We start from the raw sequence: 16,014 nt of genomic DNA on the forward strand, positions 1-16,014 counted from the left end.
ATATAATTATCCTCCTCTTGAATTTAGATCTGCCTTAACTGGATGACAGGCCTTCAAAAAGCACAGCTAACTGTAGTAAGACCTGAGCAGCATCAGGAGGATGAGCAGATTTTTGGAAACAGGGAAGGCTATGGTAAGATGAGAGAGGGCTCCCCAGGAATCTCAGCTCCACTGAAACTAAAGCAGTTCAATCCTTTGCTTCAAGGATTTGAGAGTTTCAATCTCAAACCTCAAACAGAATGAAAATTAAACCTGTCACCCTCTTAACTTGTGAAGAACTTGGGAAAGGAGGTGTATGGGTGAATTCAGCATTTAATTAGCAACTTTAATATTCAACTCTTTCCAGCCCATCTATTAACGGGCAGGCCTGTTCCTTCAGCATACCACAGCTACAGAATACATATGCATTTGTTAAGAACAACATATAACTCATTTCCTGTTTTATAAAACTGTGATGGGAAAGAAGCTGTCACAAGATTTACATACATTATCATTAGAAACTCAGCAAGTATTTTTCCCCTCTAAAAAAAATAAAAATCACTTTGTTTGGTTCCATTTTGGAGAAAAGGAGTGGGTGGTGTGGGGTCAGAGGATTTGAAGGGTTCCAAAAATAGTTAAACAAACAGGTGCTGGATCAGTGCTGGGGTCACATATACTGTGAATGGTAAATATGAAGGAAAATTGATATTACTATCAGTTTGCTGCTTTTCACAAGACAGAATATGAGGTTCAGGTGCCACAATATCTGCCAAAACTAGACGCTGAATAGACAGCTGACCTGCAAATTAGAATTGGGTATAGACAGAAAAATTTAAACAGACACAGATTTCTATTTCTGACACGTTTACAGCAAGTAAAACACTGAAGGAGTTAAACAAAAAAAAAAAGAAATATTTTTGCCCTATCTTACTAATACGTGTCCCAACAAATTTAGGAGTATATTTCCCTGTATTACTTAAAAATTAAATAAATACTTGAACAAGCATTAGGTAAGAAATTAAAATATAATTTGGAAAGGCATCCTGTGACAGTAACAGAAAAAAATCCAATCCTTCAGTACAGTGTATTGTTCACTAACACTGAACATCTATTGCTGGAGGTACTAAATATGCCACACAGGATTATATCCCCACCCAGCATCCCCTGCTGCTCTAACCAAATGGTGCAAGGCACAACAATGTCTTTTTATGGAAGGGAGAGACAAGGCCAGTGGAGCAGACACCGGGGCTCGACTCCTCTGTGTGGCTGGCATTGGTCCCACCACCAGGGTGAAGGAAAGCTCTCCTGGAAAAGGAACAGGAGCTGCCTGAAATGAGAAACTGTGAGCCAGTTCCATTTGGGTTTGGCTTGATTTTATGAAAGGCACCAGCCCAAGGGAGATCAAAGAGAAGGCAAAGGCTCCTGCCATTTCTGGTGTTTAACAGCACGCTAAAGTTGCTGCTGAGATGAGATAAGGATACTGCTGAGTCCTCCTCAGGCAGCTCTAGGATTTCATCAATTGCAACACTCAGATGACTGAGGACCTATATTTCTTGGTGGCTGACATTGTACTTGTGAATATTTTACCAGTCCATTTGAACATACCTGCTTCTTTCAGAGTGCTGCATTTCTGGTAGTTGGATGTCCGCAGTGCAGGGGCCCTGACGTTATACAGCCTTATTTTCTCAATTCTGGAGTCAAAAACCCTTAGAAAAGGGTCCTTCTCCTCCCACTGGGACATTATCTTATTGTCTATGAAGGTTGCAAACATCTGTGTTTCGATGAAGTGTGAAAGGAATGGGAGGTAAGGCTCAGGTTGGTCCGAAAGGAAGGAAGCCTGGAATACAGAACACCTCATTAGTGCCACGTTCATGCCCAGCACTGATGTGCCCAGCCATCCTTCAGCAGAGAACTGCTCCAGCAGCCAGCAGGAAGGCCTGGACAAGGCTTCCCCCACCACAGAAACACCTCTCAGAGAGCTATGAACCCATCTGCAAAGGGGTTTGGTTCACAACTGTAAGAAATAAGCAGTCAGGGAGGCTTTGTGACAGCTGGAACAAAGGGATATCGAGTTACTAAAGTAGTGCTCATGCTGCTTGCTTTTTTAAAGAACATAGCAGCCTCCCCCCCAGGAATAAACCCTGTGAAATGCATGGCAAACCATCACATGTGTCTCCGTGGGACCTCTGGTCTGGGCATCCTTGCCTGGGACCATATCACTTAAGGTGTCACATGTGATGTTACACAGGGCAATTAATCACAAATTTCCAATTACAATTGACTGTGTCTAAATCTCTAACTGAGCTTTGAAAACCCTAAACTTAACAGCCCATTTTATTGCAGAAACATTAGCAGAGATTGCCTAAACAACCCCATCCTTTTGAATGCTGCACTGCTTAATGGCCAAAAACAAACAAACCAATAAAAGGCATGGCAGCAATTTTTGTAAATCAAAAACTAACTCAGATCAGTATTTAGTCTGTTCCTCACTGTTCATCCTCTTAACCTTTTCCTTAAAGAAGGACTTGGACCTAAAAAAGATGATGGCTAAGAATACTATCTGCTTTGTAGGGTCACTCAGCAGCTGTGCAAGCTTCCCAACATTTCCCATTCTTTTTGCTATCCTCCCATCTATTTATATCCCCATTTCTAACCTCAAGAGATTCCTTATCCCTCTTATGCATACACGACAATAGAGTCATAACAATACTCTTTAAGTGACAACCTTCCCCAGAACAACGTTACCCATTACCAAAACCTCTACCATGAGGATAGGAAAAATGAAAGACTAGATTTGGTTCTTTATCTCAAGTGTGCACCTCTGCTCCCAAAAAAAAAAGAAAGAAAGAGAGAAAAAGAAGTCACTTTGCATTGCTACCCTTCCACCAAGCCCACAGGAGCAGCCCCACGAGCTGGGCAGAAGCCTGCCAGCTTGGTTTGCACAAGCCAGGACGGCTCTGAACAGCTCAGTGGATGCGCTCCGATTCACTCTGGCAGGAGATCTGGCCCTGTGTAATGGAAACGGACAAATCTCGCAGTGAGGCAGATGAGGAACGGCAGACCAGAGAGAGCCTAGGCTATATTTACACAAACACAGCTATCCTCCCTCCCCCTTTTAGATGGAGACATGGCTATCTTTACTTTGTCAAAGTTTTGCATTTGTTCCCTGTTTGTCAGCCACGACTCCATGTCGGGGGCGGCCTGGATGACGAAAGCCTCGTAGTCGGCGAACAGCTGCGTGAAGCGGTTGGCGAAAACCTCGCGGAGCTGCACGTTCAGTTTGTAGTCCCTCAGCTCCAGCTCCTCACAGGACAGCTTCCCATCCTTCTCCTCTGTGAGGGGGGTGCTGATGGTCATTTTCTCCATGGTCACACCCGTTCTCTTGGCCAGGGCCTGCAGGCGGGCGATGGTCTCGTTGCCTTTCAGCAGCTCGTACATGTTGAGGGCATTGCTGGGGATGTTCCCGTTCTTCTTGTCGTTCACCAGGTCACTAAGAACCAAGTTCTTGAGTTTGGTGGCGCTGTCACTGCAATGCAGGTTGCCTTCTGGAGGGATCCCAAACTGCAGGAGAACCTCAGAGATTTCCTGGATAAACTCCAGCTTGTTGGGGAACTGCGGGAATTCCTCTGGCAGTTCGATGAAATGGTTATCGATGTCTACAAAGCACAAGTTTGCCTGAAATACAAACAGACGTTTCAAAATGGACATTCAGCACTGAACTGGTTCCCCTGCAATGTAGCCCTTTCTCCCAGACAGAAGGAAGGTGAATGTGTATCCTGCACACGTATGCAGGACACTTTAGCTGTGCTGTCTAGCCTGTGAAATTTCTTGACTTCACCAAAGCTGAGGGTCAGCTGGATGACAAATCAAGGCTCCTGCACTCTCCTGTTTCCCTAGGACATGCAGACCCCAAACTCTCCACTACAAAGATTTCATATACCCTCCCAGAGCAGCCAAGGACACACCACCAAGCAGGAAGGGCAGCACCACTTCTCAGCCCATGCAAATACCCTTTGTGTGAATTACTGCATCTCACAGTCACATTTATTTTACCAGGATCCAACTGCAAGAAGCCACTGCAGCTGAGCTACCAGGAAATGAGATGTTCAGTGAGAAAGATGATGCTGCTTTAAGCAAAACTACAAAAGAGGGTCCCACAGAAATCCTTTGGGATTATGTCTGAGTACATCTTGTCCACTAGAAGCTGTCTTGTCTCCCCGCTCCCCTGACCCCCTGTTTCCATGGAGGCTTTTAACAGTGGCAATTCCTCTGCCTGAGATTTAAAGAGCGTGCTCTTAGCTTTGCTATGAATGGAGATAGATCTCAGCCTGTAAGATTAAAGTTAAGTGAAGACATTAATCTAGCAGAGCAGATACTTTTACTAGGTAAGTGTCAATGGAGGGATAGAAGAACCCCACATAAAAATTAATTACATTGCAAATGCACCCTCAGGAATAACAGCAGAATGAAAAACAGTAATTGATCTTCTGAATGGTGGCTTACATCTAAAATTTGCTGTCTGAGTGCACTGTGCTGAGTAAAATCTTAAACCAGGTCAGATTCCCAAGGTGCTGAGTTCTGATGTGTTTTATCCTGGCATAAAACTGCAGAAGAGGAGATGCAGAAAACCCAAAGGGCAGCAGTAGGTCTTTGTTAGCTTGATTTGGCCATTAGCACAGCTCCTCTGCCTTCTTTGAGGCACTTTCAATGTTCCTTACTTCTTATCAAACACCCTAGACTAATCTTCAGGTTATGTGAAGGCAAATTATTTATTTTCCTTCATTTTTGAGAGGTTAATTTTCAGCCAGACAACACATTCCACAGCAAATATGTTTATAATATATTGGATATTTCAGGGACATATAACATTAATCACATTTCACATACATACTTTAAAGCACATTAGGATTCACCTGGTAAAGGAGAAGTGTCCCTTCAGCTTTTTTGTATTAAATTTAGTCTGTACAAACAAATGCATTTCTTCACACCAAACAATTTGATTTAACTATGTAGCTATTACACAGTTGTGGTATGCATCAGTACAGTTCTTTAGCTCAGGGACTGCCTTCTTATCTATCAATATTTCATTTCAAAGGCTTTTTAATTTCAGCTCTGCATATCATTTACAAAATTTGAAAAATGAGATTTAGAGTCAAAAAACCCTTGGGGAATTGGTCTCACTTCTCTCTTCAAAAACATCTGATGATTAAAGTTAATGCAGGGAGATTAGTAACCTTAAGAGAGCATGATGGCCAGTTGTTAGAATTTTTATCTCTAACAAACAAATGGTTTATATTTAGAGCAAGAGCTTGAAAGGCTAGCCCCTGGCCTGAACAATAAAGGAGTGCTGATGTGAACAGCGCTTCATCACTGAGGGTATTTTTATTTTTTATTGTCTAGAGGAATTTGAGATTCAAGATCTTCCCTGTTCAATGTGTCGTCTTTCTCTCCCTCTCTCACAGTTACTGGACCTGTGGTATTCATAAATGCTGGTATTTTTCACTCATTTGCTAAACATCATGGAGGGGGCAGATTCCACCCCACTCTTAATCTTCTCTCCCTGGTGATATTTGTTATTCCAACGCTACTGCAATACTAAATACTGTCACATTAAAATTTTAATTTAAGGAAAATGACAGCTTAATCTGCTAACCAAAAGCATGTGACTAATAATTTAAAAAATCACAGCAATTATGTAATATTAGCATGGTTTTAGTGAGGAGCATAGCTAGATAGCAGCCTTGCTTCCACACCAGTACAGATTTCATATGCTTCAGTCACTGCATCCATGAGGTAAAGCTTGATTTGCAGTTCCATACCACCAAGGCTGACTCAGCCACCTTCATGCAGTATGTAATATAAACCTTAATGAAAAATTCTATTACCCCTGCCCTGTGTCTATCCCTCCACTTCCACACAAAAACTCCCACTCCTGTATATTCTCCTCTGCTGCTGTTCCCATCTGCCTTCTCAGTCAGAGCAGGTATTTGGAATCCTTAAGGACTCTGTCCCCAGGAGGGTCCCCTCAGCACAGCCACTGGCAGGAGATGTTAATGCTGTATGAACAGGTACTTTTGGGGTTTCCACTGATTTTAAGAAAAAGCCCAAGTTTAAAAGCACACGGTTCCAGTCACCCCCTTGAATGCAGACAGATGAGCCATATCCCAAAGACTTTGCTGTATGGCCAGCTTAAAATGTTAAGCAGTTTTAATCACCTTCATCAAATTTTGAGGAGAAAAATCTCCATTTCACTCTCCACCACCACCTCCATTTAACCCTGAGATTAAGAGGATGACCTTTCCTTCCTTTTTTTTTTCCTCTCTAAGTGGTTCACAGGCACAGTATTAGTGCAAGCCTGGCTTGTTTAACGCCAGGACTCTGGTCTAGTAAGAGACAGGAACACATGGGCTCAGACACGGATGGGACGGGACTGGCAGGACATGGGAAGCTCCTCACCAGCAAGGGGACAGGTTTACACCATCTAGCAACTGCACCTGAGATCCTACCCCAACAAAATGCTCTTTAGCCCACTGTCAGTAGGACTGTGGCACTGATGGAGTAACAAAACCTGGTGGAGTGCATGATGTAGGGAAAATCAACAAAAAATCAGCTTTGTCACCACAAACAGGAGAAAGAGAAGCATTTCGAAACCAAAAGAGTTAGTGGTACTCACTAAATTCAGAAATGGACCAAGAAGTGCTGTGGAAACCTCTCTACTAGGTCACTGCTGCTGGCAATCAGTATCCACAGTGCCAGAGAAGCCTCCCAACAGCAGGCATTGTTTCCCAGCAGTAATTCCCTCATCTATCAGTCAGACATTTCAGGACAGCCCCCCAAGGTGGACACTGACCTCCTGAGGCAGCTCCAGCTTGGAGCGGTCGGTTCCCTCCTTGGACTGCAGCCCCATCAGGTAGGGAACAGGAGCATCCAGGAAATGCAGGAGGGAGGCAGGGAGGATGGGGACATAGACATGCTGCCACTGGAACGGGAACAGCAGCGTTGTGATTCCCTCTGCCACCGTCATCAGCCGCTGATAATCTAGACATGGGAGAGAAAGGCAGATATTGAATTATCTCCCTGTGTTCTGCTTTTGAGATCTGTTTGGCAAGGACATCCATGACAAAAGACAGAAAGCATGCTTATATGTAAGATGTTGTTTGGAAAATAAGACAGAGCTTAAAAACCTTAAACATTATTTAAATCTGTTAAAACTCATTCCTCCCGTAAAGAAACAGCTGAGCATAGATATCATACCTTATCTAGATCTATTCTGTCATTAAATTAGTTTATCAAAAAGATACCAGAAGTTCTGTCTCTAGTACAGGATAACAATACTCTAATTCCATAATAAGCATGTATTTTTACATAGGAAGAAGAGGAGAAAGAAGTGGATTTCAAGGAAACATTGTGGTTTCTTGCTTGCTCCTGCCTGCCTGCTTCTGCTCCACTTGCCTTCTATTTTCAAAGCTGAGTGTACTTTCCAGAAGAGTTATCTTGGCCACATAACAGCATTAGTTTACAGTCCCTAAGTATATAAAAGCAGAGCTTTGAAGTTAAATCCAAACAGAAGCCCAATAAAAATTTAGTTCTCAAATATATTCTGCACAGCTAGTGTATTTATATTATGTTACTTTCCCGAATTTGTCTTTAACCCACTAGTTCATTGCTTTGAAATATTTTGATTTTAGTAACCACATAGTGCATTATTTTTAAATTAAAATTTCTTTTGGTCCAGCTGAGCTGAATGTTTCAGAATTTGGGTAACAGCAAAGTATTTATCAAATATCCAGCTGGCATGATGCAATACCACAAGATACTTATTAATATAAACGAGGGGATAAATTAAGCACTAATTTTTAATGTAAATAAATAAATCACATACTGGTCTTAAAGAGACAGTCATCCTTACAGCAAATCTCAAACTGCAGACCACCCATCTGGAAAAGGTAAAGACCCCTGGGTTTGTAAGCTGCATGGCAGTGTTCAAACCCAAGCCTCATCAGTGCCAGGCAAGTCTCACAAGCTCTGGCTTGAACAACCACAAGATTTTCCCTCTCATGGAGGCCAGACCCAGATCCTGGGTAACACTTGGGCTGTTGCCCATCTCTCCTAATCCTCTCTGCCCCACTCCAGGAGATGAAAGATACCTGCATGAACACCCTGGTTCTGAGTCAGGTGAGAAGGCTTTTTCCTACAGCCCCATTGACTGCTTCTTCCTGGAGAGGAGCCCAGCTTCACCCTTCCCATTTCCTGAACATCCCAGCCCAAGGCCTTGGCAGACACCAACAGCAGCAAAAGCGCTGTCATCCGACACTGCTCAGCCACTAGGAGGTCACTGGGAAGATGTTCTTGAATAAAAATGCAAATTACAACAACAAATTGCATCACCCATTCTCCTTGCTAGCAGCTCTCTGTGGAAAACCAGCCACGATCTGCAGAAGGTCAGCTGGCAGGGCAAAAACGTTTTTCATCTTGTCTTACTAATAGCTATTCAGTCAGCCTGCAAAATTATTGTCATGCACAGAAGTCAGTCTCAAGGTTACACCTCCAAAACACTCCCAACTACAGATCAGTCACTTATGAATCCCTGCCCATGCAATGGTCTACAACCACACTTGTGCATTCCCTGTATTGCTGAAGAGCACTTACACAAACTCGAGTTATAATCCCTACTTGGAGAGGCTTAGGAGTCTCGTAACGTTTCATAACTCTGAAAGCTTTAAAGATCAAAAAAACCAAATAGAAAAAGCAGCACGTCCTAGTCTGTGAGACACCTTCAAAGTCTCTCCTGATCCACATGAAGAAACAGGTCTTGGCAGAAAAGTTGCAAGGATCATTTTGGATAAGCGCATTCAGTTCTGAAATTCCATGCTGACTTTTCTCTAGTGCTACTGATAATATTCCACATGGTCACTAGCACAAATTTTGTAACCAAATTACTATGAGAAAAGCTGATTTAAAAAAAAACCCAAAACCTATTGATGACTATATGATTAGGTTGTTATCATCTAGCAATTCTTGTCAGTGATTAGCAGATAAAATGTTTGTGTACCCAGCAGTTTTGACTGAAGAGAAGGAAGTTCCAGTTTCCTCCAGAAAAATAATATACAAAAATCTGTAAATACTTTTTTTGTCATCTGTTTAAAGAAGCCAAACTCTAATTACTTTTTACATACTTTCAAGCTGCACGAGGTTAGACACCTATCATATAAAGCCTGAAATAATTTTTGAGGGAGAGATTCTTGTACCTATCATCATTTGAGGGAAACATACATGGATTTTGAGGACAACCTGGAAACAGTGGATTGAGGAAATGGCCTCAAGTTGTGCCTGGGGAGGTTTAGATTGGATATTAGAAAAAATTTCTCCACTGAAAGGGTTGCTGAGCATTGCAACTGCTGTCCAGGGAAGGGGTTGAGTCACCATCCCTGGAGGCATCTAAATGACATGTAAATATGGCAATCAGAGACATGACTGAGTGGTGGGTTTGGCAGTGTTAGGTTCACAGCTGGAGTTGACCTTCAAGGTCTTTTCCAACCAAAATTATTCTAAGACTCTTCATGTTCAAAGCTCCATTTCTAATTTGTTCACAGAACGTTTTCCAAGAGAAAATGCTCAAGGAGAAGAAGCCCAGGGCAAAGTGGTCCCTGGGGCTTCTACTGCAACCACTGCCTCCTAATATCTTAGCTGGATGTAGTGGCATTCACATTCTCTGAAAAAATCCCTTCGCCCAGGGATTTTCTCCTGGGAAGCCAAAAGGCAGCTAGAGAGGCCTCAGAGAAAAGGAAAATAATCCTTATCTCATTTGCTTCTCCTGTGTGGTGCTTGTGTAGAATGTGTTTGGAGATTGTTTGCCCACAGGTGATTGTTTCATTGGATTCTGGTGTGAGTTGTTTTCACTCATTGGCCATTTGGGGCCAAGCTGTGTGTGGTGGTTTGACCAGGAAGAAGTGGGAATTCTGGGAAGCTGTGGTCAAACCAATGAAGGTTTTGGGTTTGAGACTGGCACCTGGTGTAGCCAGTGGGGTTTGGACACACCTCCGAGAATACACAGGGGTTAAAAAGCAGGGCACTGCCCTTGGCACTCTCTCTTGGGACGTCGCTTCGAAGAGGTCAGATCACCCTCCCCTGTCCAGCCTTGCTGCTGGGCGGGGGAGGGGCAGCCATGCGGTAGGCCCGGGGCCTGGACAGAGATGGGGGTTGAGGGGGCTTCAAGGATGGAAGGGTGGAGGAGCCCCAAGAGACATCGGGCAGTCATTCCCCCCCCCCCCCCGGAGGGAGAGAGAGAGGAGAGCCGGCGTCTGAATGTGATAGCAGCCAGCCCGGAGGAGAAAGGGGAGGGAAGAGTGCAGCCTGGCCGGCGGAGCAGCAGCACCTGTGGGAGTACCAGCATTCTGAGATAGACAGAGACTGAAAACTTTTAACCCTTTCTTTCATGATTGGGGCCTTGCAAAAATGCTAATCCTCCTCGAAGCTGAATAAGAAGGGAGATAAGAGATGAGATGAGACAAGGACCTGGCCCGAAGAACGTGGAGATGATTGAATGGGGAGAGATGATTTGGAGTGGCCTTTTGGCTGGACTTTTCTTGTGGCCATGGACTCAGTTGTTCCTGTGACACAGAGACTGCACTTAGGGGGACGCAGTGGCTCAAAACCAGGAGGGTTCATTCGTGAGGACCCCCCGGCCCCAGGGGGTTGGAAAAATATGGGGGGGACAGATGTCCCAAAGCAGAGACTGTGCCTTTTTGGAGTGAGACAAGGCATCCTTGAAAGACAACCCTAAGAGCAGCTCTGGCCATGTCTCAGTGGTGAGAGCACTGGGCATGGAAGGAAGATGTTACAAGCGGCAAAAGGACTTTCCGGGCGGTGCCGAAGTGACAGGGAAGCACACGAAGTTTCAGTGTGTTTCCAGGGGAAGCCTATGGAACAAGAAAGACTCCTTTCCTCTTCATGAACTGCAGTTTGAGTATACTAAAATGTGGAGCCAAGGCTGGGCAGTTGATGATTTGGGAGAATGTATCGGATTGGGAAAGTCAGGTAGTGGGGAGGGGGAAAAGTGGTTTTTTGTAAGGTTTTCAATTTTTTTTTCTTTTCCTTATAGTCTTTCCCTATTTTCCTGTAGTTTAGATAATAAAGTGTTCTTTATGTTCAAGCTAAAGCCTGTTTTGCTTATTCTGGGTCACATCTCACAGCAGACACCAGGGTGAGGCATTTTCATGGGGGGGCACTGGCTCTGTGCCAGGCTCAAACCATGACACTGTGTTGGGACTCTGGAAAGAGTCACGAGTTTTCATTATTATCTTCTTAGCATTTATTAAGTATCCTTTCTTTATTCTTTAGTTTAGTATAGTATTCTTTAATATAATATAATAAAGTAATAAATGAGCCTTCTGAGAACATGGAGTCGGGTGCATCATTCTCTCCCCTCGCTGGTGAGAAAGCATTTACAATAGGATGTGGTGCAGTGCTGTCTCACACAACCTTTTCAGCAAGTGAAGGAAAAGGCAGCAGAGTCAAGCTCAAAGGCTCTGGATCCACCTCCCTTTTCTGGCACCATCCTCCAGGGGATCCTGGCCAAGCACCTCAATTCCCTGTGCAGGACATGCCAGGGCTACAGGGACCTGCTCCACTGCAGGCTGGCAGCTCTGCTGCTCCAGCACCATCTTCAGCCGTGCCTTACCCACCTCTGCTAACAATCACATGGCTCAAAGATATAGTGCTTAAAATGCACACCCTGAGATATTCCGGTAGAATTCCCAATCACAGTTATCTGCTGGAGATGGAAATGGATCCAGCACTTGAACATCGGTTCCCTACAAATGTTTTTCTGAGAGAGGACAAAGCTTGACAATTTTTTGTCTTGGTGTTGATTCTCTATAACTCAATAACAGGACAATAATCAGTAAGAAATATCTATCCCAAAGACCTTAAAGTTCAAACACTGAAAAAACAAAATAATCTTCTCTTCATTATAAATACTGGGGAAAGAATATCTGAGATGTTAAGCAATTCACAAAGCTCAACATAAAAATTACTTTTCCTGCCACAAGAGTCTGATATCACAAAATCCTTCCCATGCTGCAGCAGAGCAAAACCAAAATCCTTTGAGAAGGCAAAAAGACATCAGTGTTACCCCTGCTCCAAAGAGGTAAGACCACATATAGGTTCTACCCCCAAAACAGAAGAGGATTTCACCTGGGACCTTCTCAGCAAATTCCCAGTCACAGGAACTTTGTGCATAAGGCATGTGTAAGGGCACACACACTCGTTCTCCCCAGAAATGGTGTTCCTGCTGGGAACAGTGTACTGTTACTCCAGTTTCAACACCTTCAGCCCTCCCAATGAAAGTACAGCTTGGCCATTTTCCAACTCTCTGTTCCAGTAACCTACCAAAGGTAGGGCAGAAAGCTTACCACAGAGCTGGAGTCACAGCCTGGATCCTCTAAATCCAGTCCAAGCCTTTAAAAATAGACTGCTTCTTTATTTTCCTTTTGAAGTCTCACTTTACATACATTTTGAAAGCACTTGAAAGCATTTGAAGAGATGAGCTACCTGGACACCGCTTCCTTTGCTCTACTCCTTTTAGAACACATATAAAGGATAACTGCAGCTTGGCAAAGCCACATATTCAAAAATGCATCCTGGAAGATGATAATCAGATGGTATTCTCAAAGAGTACCTTATCAATATGCACAAAACAATTGTCTTTAAACAAAATAAAGCAAACCAACAACAGAGAAAAGAAAAACATCAATGAACCTGAATGAATAAACCTAATTCTTTAGAGGAAAACACCTGAACAGGCTTTAAAGCATTCTTGTGACCAATAGTTTTTCCACATGTTACCTCTTCAGTCCAAGTATTGTAAGTAATTGTTATGCAACTACCTTTTTTTTCTGGTAAAAAGATATGAGTTAGATGAGCCAGGTACATTGGAAAAACTGGAAAATAAAAGTATTTTCTTTTCCTTTGAGCTCTGAGTATGAGTCAGGAACAGCTCCAAACCAGACCTGTCTTGGGTCTGGGTACCTTCAGATCTGTAATGTTTATATAAAGCACACTGCAGATGAAAAACTAAATCTGAAATTCACATTGGAGACAAATTTGTTTATGAAAGCAAAGGTTTTCAAATCAGATCTCAACAGCTCCACAGAAGCAGCACACACAAGTGCTGCAGACATCAAAGTGCCCTGGAAGCTTCCACCTTTCATCTGATTTGCCTGCTAGCAGCTGTGACAACTGACAAGCCAGTCCTGGTGACTTTCAAGAGATGTTCAGACAAAACACACAAAAATGGTGCAGGAAATGTTTATTCACTGCAGAAATCACTTTGCAGCAGTGCTGCATTCAGGGAACCTGGGCAGGTGCCATAACCTGGGGCTGTGACCAGCAGCCTGTCCTGAGGAAATGACCCCTGGCACCCCAAAGGAAAGGTGCATTCACCAGGGAGTGATGCAGCACATCAGTTAAATGATAAAAGCAGAGGGGTAATTCATGCAAATATGAAAATACTTATTTTCTTAAACAGAAGGGTCAAGACAAGCCTGCATCTAATTGCCTGAAGAATTAGCCTCTCAAACTGGGGCTCAGCTCTGCCCCAAGGGAAACATCCCAAGGCCAATATTCACCGAGGCCAGTCCTAACCATTTTTCCTTGTTGGTCAAAGCTTAATTTAAAAAGCTTCTGCTTCAATACATTTCCATTTGTATAATTTAACTATGTCCCAGCCTGCTATCAGTGGCTCAGTATGAATTAATTTATGATTAAGAGCCACCTCAAGAATTAGCTCCCATTACCAGCATGGCTGAATCTCTGAGAAGAGTGCAAAAGTCTGTGCCAAGGCTGACAGGTCTGTGCCAGCAGGACACATGAAGGTGCTCCTGAGCACACAGGGAGCCCCTTCTCTCTCCCATGGTGCTGGGGCAGAACAGGCTCCCCAGCCAGCAGCAAGATGATGGGGAGGACACACAAGTTCACCAGGGAACAACTGTGGTCATGATCACTTTAGACTGCCATGTTATTTATCTGGCATTTGCCATAACTGCAAGGTAAAAGCCTGATTTAACTTTCTTCCCCTCATTTTGAAAAGGTAAAGATTTTTCATTGTGGAAAAATATGAGATCCAAGTTAAAAAAAGAAAATTGGAGAGGTTGTGGTGTGTGCAGCCCTATCTCCTTTACAGCTCACTGTGAACACAAACCTGAACCAGCTCCTTCTCCTTTTTTCAAAATACTTTAAAAGCTTCACTTTTCAGGTCATACCGACAGCTAACAAAATTGAGCAACTTCTAATTAAAAAACAATCTTGCCATTTCACCTAAGTTGAGAAGGAAGACTATATGTCATTTTCTGATTTTTCTACCAAATTACTTGTCCTTTTCCCAGGGAAACATGCACTGCAGACTCTGAGTGTAGGTCTACTGAGGCAATAAACCCAGGTCTCTTCCACAGCACACAGATTTTGTCCCCATATAATTTGTTCTCTGCAATAGCTTTCCACTGATTTGGATGAATATTAGTGTGGAGGGCAGCTGTTTAAATGAGTAGAAGAGCAAAGGTTTTCCATGTAACTATTTTACGTAAAAATGCTTTAAAAGGCAAATACATTATGCATGTATTAGTTTTTAAAAATCTACCCCAAAACAGACCTCATAAGAAAGATATTTCAGACACTACACTTTCTAGGCAATGACTTTATATATGCATAGTCATTTGTATTGCAATTTCCAAGATCAAAAAAAAATAATGTAAAGAATATTTCAATCTTGGAGGAGCAATTACTCAAGCCCTTGGAAAAACAACTTGGAAAATGCTCAAAATTATAATGAGTAGAAACAGCCTAAGCTCTAAGAAGTTTATCTCTCTCTCATCCACACATTCCCTCTCATGCTTAAATCCCTTGAAAGGCAGACATACAAAATGGATTGCTGAGGTTTCCACAGAGCTCACAGTTTAATTCATCTCTCTCCAGCAGGAAACCCACACCAGTGATGTTTTGTTACTTATCCTTTGGAAATTGTAGTAGCTATTGAAGAGTGGACATGAGCAAGACCTTCCATCTGCACGGTTGCACGGGAGAGCTGTGCTCTGAATGAAGGGCACTTACAAGAGCACTGCAAAGACTGCACCCTGAAGAATTGCAGGGAAAGCATATCTAATCCCTCCCCTTGGTTTTCAAAGCCCAAATGTTGAAAACTTGCCCTATTTAATCTTTAAAAAATTCTCTATATGCAGAAGGAAGGAATAAAAATATTCTCTATACGCAGAACCTGAAGCTGCAGGAATTAACGTACAGTGAAGGTGATTTAGGTACAGGTTTCCACACCACCTTTGCAGACCAAAGTTGGCACTTCCCACCAGCAGCTGTTGTGATTAACTCCCTGGAAGTCCACACAGTCTCTGGGAGCAGTAAGTGCTCATCTTTTCAGACTTGGTGCAAGCACAGGTCTCTGCCAGTTACTCAGCCATGCAGTCCAAAATATATGGGAACAAAACAGTTTTAAAAATGAGCTCATCATTCTTTGCTGCCAGTCTCTCTTCAGCCCTCTGCTCGACCACCACAGCTGTAAAGTGAAGCTACAATCCCCTGCAATCCCTGCATTTTCCCAAGTGATGGGGCACCAGTCACCCTAAGACACCATCAACAGTGCAGCTGGATACCCAAAGAGGACTTGTAGCAGCCATGGTACAATCAGCCACTCATTGCTCCTGTCCCCAAGGCAGAGCTGTGCCAGACACTCTCCTATCACACTGGGAACACATCCAGGGCAAGCTGGATAAAGTCATCCAACACCCTCACCTCTTCATTGACTTAGATGCTTTTGTTCAGGCTGCTGGAAGCATTATGCCCCAGGGTTAAAAATAAACTTTTTCATCCTCAACTCCTAGTTCCCTTGAGAAAAAACACTTCAGAAAAGCCAGTACAGTCTCTGTGCAACCTTTGTGCCAGCCTTTCACTGCTGTTATTATCAGCTGGGCTTCTTTGTATGGTTGGGGTTGTGCAACAATTTATATTTTCACTCCACTTTTCAAAAGA

General features: G+C 43.3%; 1 protein-coding gene across 4 annotated transcripts in view; it reads right to left on the bottom strand.

Moving 5' to 3' along the window:
* DENND5B (DENN domain containing 5B) overlaps positions 1-16,014 on the bottom strand; it is a 109,337-nt gene that overhangs the window by 32,912 nt on the left and 60,411 nt on the right. For all 4 annotated transcript variants that reach the window (XM_064737544.1, XM_064737552.1, XM_064737565.1 and 1 more), the window contains 3 exons: positions 6,830-7,017; positions 3,121-3,654; positions 1,585-1,816 (listed from right to left, as the gene is read on the bottom strand). In XM_064737544.1, coding sequence (XP_064593614.1) covers positions 1,585-1,816; positions 3,121-3,654; positions 6,830-7,017 — 954 coding nt within the window. The remainder of the gene's footprint in view (positions 1-1,584; positions 1,817-3,120; positions 3,655-6,829; positions 7,018-16,014) is intronic.

Source organism: Zonotrichia leucophrys, chromosome 1A, assembly GCF_028769735.1.
Source record: "Zonotrichia leucophrys gambelii isolate GWCS_2022_RI chromosome 1A, RI_Zleu_2.0, whole genome shotgun sequence".
Classification (NCBI taxonomy): domain Eukaryota; kingdom Metazoa; phylum Chordata; class Aves; order Passeriformes; family Passerellidae; genus Zonotrichia; species Zonotrichia leucophrys.